Consider the following 6473-nt stretch of genomic DNA (forward strand, 5'->3'; position numbering starts at 1 on the left):
GCAGCAATGTTCTCAGAGTCTAACGATGCAGCGTGATCTTCCACAGAGTCCCCATTTCTTACCCTAGGTTGGCTGCCTTGACCCTGCACTGGGTGCAACCTGCAACCTGCAACCAGAACGGGAAGTGTGCATTTGCGAATGTCAGACGTATCCTCAAACACTCAGTGGCACCAGTCACACCAACAGTCTAGCAGCCTGCGGATCCAGTTGGCGGAGCAGAGACCGAGCCTTTCTACGATGCAACTGATGGAGCCCTGGGTCAGGTTGAAGTGTGGGGAGCCAGGGTCACAGCTGAGTGCTGCTGGGAGCCACATTAGAAAAAGCAGTGATGTGTAGGGGTAGGCAGAGAATGGTTCTATGACGAGGGAGATCTGCCTGTTGTGCCTTGAGGTGGAGGAACCGCCTCTCTTTTGGTAGACACTCGGTCTTATACACTGACCCGTCTCTCTTCCCAATGCAGAAAGTGATCAACACTATGTGTGGGCATGGCATGCAGGATCTGGAGTACCTAGCAGCAGAGGAATATATCTACACCAATGGGTGCATCGACAAGCTGGTCAACTGGATCCATAGCAACCTCTTCCTGTTGGGAGGGGTGGCCCTGGGCCTTGCTATCCCACAGGTCAGTGCCTTGCCCACCACCCATGTCTACCTCAATGGACCATTCTACCCCTCAAACCCTTTCCTCCCAATATCAGATCAGGACTATCGCCATTCAGTTCCATTTCTGTTCCTTGATTCTATTTCTCTTGAAAATGTTCACTTGACTCTTTGTTCTCACAGGGTTTTCAAGAGTTAGATTTAGTTTTAGGGCTAAAGGAATCAAGGGATATGGGGGAAAAGCAGGATGGGGGGTACTGATTTTAGATGATTAGCCATGATCATATTGAATGTCTGTGCCGGCTTGAAGGGCTGAATTGCCTACTCCACCTACTTTTCTATGTTTTGGGGAAGATGGTCCAGATTTTCACTGCCCTTGCGGTGAAGATGTGCTTCCTCACCTCATCCCTGGAAGGCCCAGCATGTGTTTTTCATGTCATTCACTCTTGTTCACGAGTACTAGTGGAAATAGTTTCTCTCTGCCCATCCAGTGGTGCAGCTGGTTGAGCTGCTTCCTGTCAGACCTAGAGACGCTGGTTCTGACCTCGGTTGCTGTCTGTGTGGAGTTTATACGTTCTTTCGGTGACTGCGTGGATTTCCTCTGGTGCTCCAGTTTCCAACCGCACCTGAAAGATATGCAGGTTTGTAGGGTAATTGGATACGAAAGCGCTGCCCATGTGGCTGGGCACAGAGAAACTAAAATGGCTTCCATAACCTTGCAATGACCGACATGGCAAAAGGAGGCAGAGTGATGCAGCAGTAGAAATACGACCTTACAACACCAAAGACCCGGGTTCGATCCTGACTACGGATCAGAAGGTCATAAGTGATAGTAGAATTAGGCCATTCGGCCCATCAAATCTACTCTGCCATTCGATCATGGCTGATTTATCTTTTCCTCCTAACCCCATACACCTGCCTTCTCCCCATAACCTCTGACACCTGAAATAATCAATAATTTATCTGTCTCTGCCTTAAAGATATTTTGCTGTGTGTATGGAGTTTTTACGTTCTCCCTGTGACCTGCGTGTGTTTTCTCCGAGTGCTCTGGTTTCTTCCCACTGTCCCAAGACGTACAGGTTTGTAGGTTAATTAGCTTTGGTGATATTTGTAAATTGTCCCAAAGTGTTTAGGCTAGTGCTCGTGTATGGGGATTGCTGGTTGGTGCAGACTCGCTGGGCCGAGGAACCCGTTTCCATGCTGTATCACTAAACTAAAATAGAGTAAAATTAAAGCTCTAAAATCAAGAGCTTGGAAACTGTAAATTTGGCCGCTAATTTGATCGCAGCAAAATCCTGCAGCCAGCAATCTCGTAATGTTATCAGTCACGTAATTAAGTGCTGACCAGGGATAATTTCTCCGTTATACAATATAGAACCACTTCAGGGGACAGGCAGGCTGGTTTAATGTTGACACTCTGGCAATGTAACACTTTGAGCCCACAAACTCCTATTTCATAAGTGAGAATGACGCAGAACCAAGTTATTTGAGATGACGTGGACTCTGCAAACAGGCTGTGGGTATGGCAGCGTTCGTGCGGGGGGGAAACTGTGTGCTTATATGTTTATTTCTCTTCTCTCCTCGGTTGCTGCCTACAGTTGGTGGGAATTCTTCTCTCCCAGATCCTCATCAATCAGATCAAAGATCAGATTGAGCTCCAGAAATACAACAGCCAGCACAGAGCCGATCCCTGGTACTGAATGCGCTCTCTCCAGAGTGAAGGGGGGGATGCTGGCTTTTACTACCGGTTGAGAGGGCCTTCGCATCGATGAATTTACTCACCGAGAAAGGACTGCCGGACATCGGGAATGGCAAAACGCCACTCTGCTCGCTCGGGGGTACATGTGCTGTGTCCACTGGATGTGCAGATGCTCAAACTCGTCGTTTTAACTGGATTTCTCATCACATCCTTCAGTGTCACTGTGTGAAATAAATTCACATGTTTTGCAATTCGTAGTATTCTGTGGCGTGTTTCTCGGGTACAGGTATGAAGCACAATGTCCCATTATAACTGTGGGGCAGTCTCATCCCTCCTGTCGTTGAGTACTTGCAGTTGCCCTTCAAGGAGTGTTTGCATCCGGTGCAATTAAGTTTATCTGTGCCTGTGTTTGCTGCAGTCGGTCGAGTCGCCTGCCTGTGCCTCCATCCGTTACTGTTAAACTACATTTGTGCTGCTCTATTTTACTGTTTTATTTCAGTCAGTGAGACAATGTGGGTGAAAAGGGCCAACTTTTTAACGGGAGATTTCCCTATCAATTACCTACCAGAGATGGTTTAGTTCCAGTCTATTGTGCTTTGTGGCCACTGACTAAACCTAGCACTGAAGAGGAAAATACTTTTGAGATATGGAGTTATTGTATAGAGCTTCATGTTAATATGTTCATATGTCAGGATACAATCTTATTGTCTAAAAAAAATAATGTACATTTTTTTGGTAAATGAAATATTTTTGTCTTTTTAATAAAAATAACATTAAACTGTGATGAAGTGTTTTCTTTAGTAAATTTGCCGACTGTGCAAAAAATTCTGTTCGAGGGCCAGAGATTGTAGAACCAGGGAGTGTGAAATGCCCTGGGACCTGGTTCATTTTAAAGGAAAGACGGGTCATGCCTTCCCAGCTACCAGCCACAGGTTCCTCAGAAAAGAGGGGCTACATCTAGGATAGGGAGTAGGTACCAAAGACTGGCTCCACTGACCTGCAACAGCCTGCTGTCCAAGCTCTCGTGAGGAGATACTAAAGGGTTGTGGAGTGGCTTTGGTAAATTGTCCCTAGAGTGTAGGATAGAACTTGTGTATAGGTGATCGCTGGTTGGTGAGACATTGTGGGCCGAAGTGCCTGTTTCCACAATGCTTCTCTAAACTAAAACTAGAAGTCAATGTCAGGGAGAGAGTTCAAGCAGAGGAAAGTGGAGCCCAGCTTTGCCTCACACCAATGACTAACTACAATCCTATTGGAAAAATCCACACTTAAATAACGAGTACTACCAAATCCCCTTCCCCTCCCCCACCGGTACTTTGCTGACAACACCACCCCTGCAGGCTGATACTGGGGTGTGGTGAGGGTGTATTGTTAGATTGATAACCAGAGTAAATGCTGAAAGGCCGAGTGGGAGGTCGGGGATCGACAAGACCCGGGTCCTGAATTTTTTTTTTTGAAACAACAGTGTTTATCGGTTAGCAAGCTGCTCCAAGCTCCACAAAAATATTTCAAACAGGCTCATGTTTAAATCTGTTTTTTTTCCCCATGATGGTTATTGCAGGAGATGAACTAGCAATTAAATATAAAACAAGTCTGTTTGTCGGCACGGGGCCTCAAGGGTTGCAGTCTGAGGGTGGAGGGCCTGCCTGCCTGCCTGTGTGTGGTCCCAAAGACTTGGCAAGCCTGCCACTCCCAGCAGACCAACGCTCCACTTGTTTTTCACTGTCAGTCTCAGTTCACAGCCCTGCCCTAAAACGCGTTTCCCCCCCCCCCCCATGGTTTTTGCCCCCGCTCATCTGCTTTCCTATGTGGAAGGCATTGACGTTCAGAGGGAGTGAGCACAGAAGAGAACTGTGAAAAAAAACTCTGGCTGCAGCCTTGTGCACAGCCGTTTACAGAGTGAGCTAGTTTCACTGCGTGCTGTTCCCTGCTGCATCTGTCAATTTCCCACCCACCTTCGTCAGTGAGGCAGCGTGTGGTAAAATCACATTACTGCACATGATCTTGCCTGGCCATGAAGCACTTCACAGCTAAAGTCCAGCCTTGTCTTTGGTCAAACCCTGCCACCCCCGCATTCACCAGCTCCCCACCCCCACAACAAATCCACATGCAACATTTGCTCGTGGTGTTTTGGTACTTGGAAATGTTTACACTTTGCTAATCCACAGACCATTTATATAGTACCTTCATTGACTCTTGCAAACGGAGTATAGGAACCCTAGCTAAATGATCTGGGCAAATCAGTGTTTGTGGGTATCTTGAGGTGCAAGTTCCTGTTCCATTTCCTTGTGGAGGTGGTAAATTGACAGATGGAATTTAAGCTCTTTCCTGGAATATTAAAATGATAAATCATACTTGGAGCCAGTTTGTATACCTTAGTCAGTTTTGATGCCTAGCTTAAAATAGCCTGGAATTTGCTATACTAAACATTGAATGAACGTGATCAATTGCAATTCCTGTTCTACAGTAAGCGCTGCTTTCTGGGCTGGAGATGACAGAAATAGCAATTGCATATTTTTCTTTTCCTCAATAAACAGAGATCTCACATCTCCACTTCTATTGCAGATCTCTGCATTCCCTCCGGATAGATACTGCTATGTGTTGGAAACTGGATACCAGCAGTAAACCAGTGTGAGAGCATAGACTGCCAGTTATCGTCACCTCCACACGTTTGATTCCATTCACTTCAATGGTGCCAAATGCAATGAGGTGAATGCAGCTGGTTTCCAGCAGTGTGCACAGAAGCATTTTCTTCAAAGCAAACAAGCCAAGACCAGGTGTGGGATCTAATGTTGCATTTCCATTTGCATCCCTGTTATGGACTGACTTCTGCCAATTTGATGGGACTCCATTCTTTACCATTAGAATTTAATGACATGTATAAACTATCAAACGTGCACAATTAAAACATAACATTTTTTTATGCTTGCCTTTGATCCAGGCATCTCCTCTTCTGCCCCCTAAAGCTTTGGGTCTATAGTGAGAAGCAGTGACTGGACCACTGATACCTGGAAAGCAGAATCTTTGGGCACCTTTCCACTTGTGGGAGCAGATGGAAGGAATCTTAAGATCCCTGGAAAATTGACAAATCATTGTAAATTCAACATTAAATTTGGGGTGTTACTGGGTATGGTGGTGTTCAGCTTCTATTGCTTCCTCGGCAGTTCTTGTGATTCAGGATGACTTGCTTTTGCTCCAGATCTGTGGGTACTGAGGCCACTATGGTGCACCTGGACTCCTTCACAGGTGGGGCAGGCAACTGGGGGATGGAAAGTTTGTCCCGTGTTATTTAATCTGCAGGAACTTGCCTGCTCCCCTCTCCTAGGCATCAGCAAGCAGGGGATCTGATCTCCCTTCCTAGTTATGTACTACTCCATCCAGTTGGAGAGATAACCAAACTTGCCGTGACTGGCATCTCCTCATTGGAAAGATTGTCCCATGCTTAGCAGGAGAGTGTTGTTTACTGCACTAATTTATACTTTAATTATTATCCACTGGTTATGACCATAATGGAGAAATGAGAGTTTGGGAGGATGTAAAGGCATTTGGGGAGACAGTGTTCAAAGTTATGGAAAGATCTAAGAGGGAGTCAGCATTGGGGGTAGCACGGTGGCGCAGTGATAGAGTTATAGCTCCAGAGACCCTTGTTCGATCCTGACTGCGGGTGCTGTTTGTGTGCAGTTTGCATTTTCTTCCTGTGACCTGCATGGATTTTCTCCAGGAGTTCCGGTTTCCTACCACACACCAAAGAAGTACAGGTTTGTAGGTTAATTGGCTTGGTAAAATTGTAAATTATCCCTAGTATGTGTAGAATGGTGTTAATGTGCAGGGATCGCTGATCGGTGTGGATTCGGTGGGCAGAAGGGCCTGTTTCCCCGCTGCATCTTTAAACTAAACTAAGTAGTTTCTCTGACAGGAAGGCAAAGTTTTAATATAACTGGTAAAAGTACCAAGAGGTAAAATGTGGCAAAATTGGCCTTGTTGTACGATATAAATCTACAGTAGGTAGAGGAATTGGACAGGGGACAGGGACATCTGAAGAAGATGGGAGGAAAAGGAGTAGGAAGAAGGGAAATGGATTTGAAAGGTTGCCACATGTGCCAGGAATCAAACGGCCAAATTCTACGTAGCATCACTCTCCATTTCTATGGATGTAAAGTGTCGCAATTTTTAG

The 6473-nt window shown here is 45.9% G+C and overlaps 1 protein-coding gene across 2 annotated transcripts in view; it reads left to right on the forward strand.

Moving 5' to 3' along the window:
• The window catches only part of tspan33a (tetraspanin 33a), a 30235-nt gene extending 27154 nt beyond the window's left edge, over window positions 1-3081 (forward strand). For both annotated transcript variants that reach the window (XM_055653326.1, XM_055653327.1), the window contains 2 exons: window positions 461-622; window positions 2199-3081. In XM_055653326.1, coding sequence (XP_055509301.1) covers window positions 461-622; window positions 2199-2300 — 264 coding nt within the window. In that variant the 3' untranslated portion in view covers window positions 2301-3081. The remainder of the gene's footprint in view (window positions 1-460; window positions 623-2198) is intronic.
• The last annotated feature ends 3392 nt before the right edge of the window (window positions 3082-6473 follow it).

This window comes from Leucoraja erinacea, chromosome 22 (assembly GCF_028641065.1).
Source record: "Leucoraja erinacea ecotype New England chromosome 22, Leri_hhj_1, whole genome shotgun sequence".
Taxonomy (NCBI): Eukaryota; Metazoa; Chordata; class Chondrichthyes; order Rajiformes; family Rajidae; genus Leucoraja; species Leucoraja erinaceus.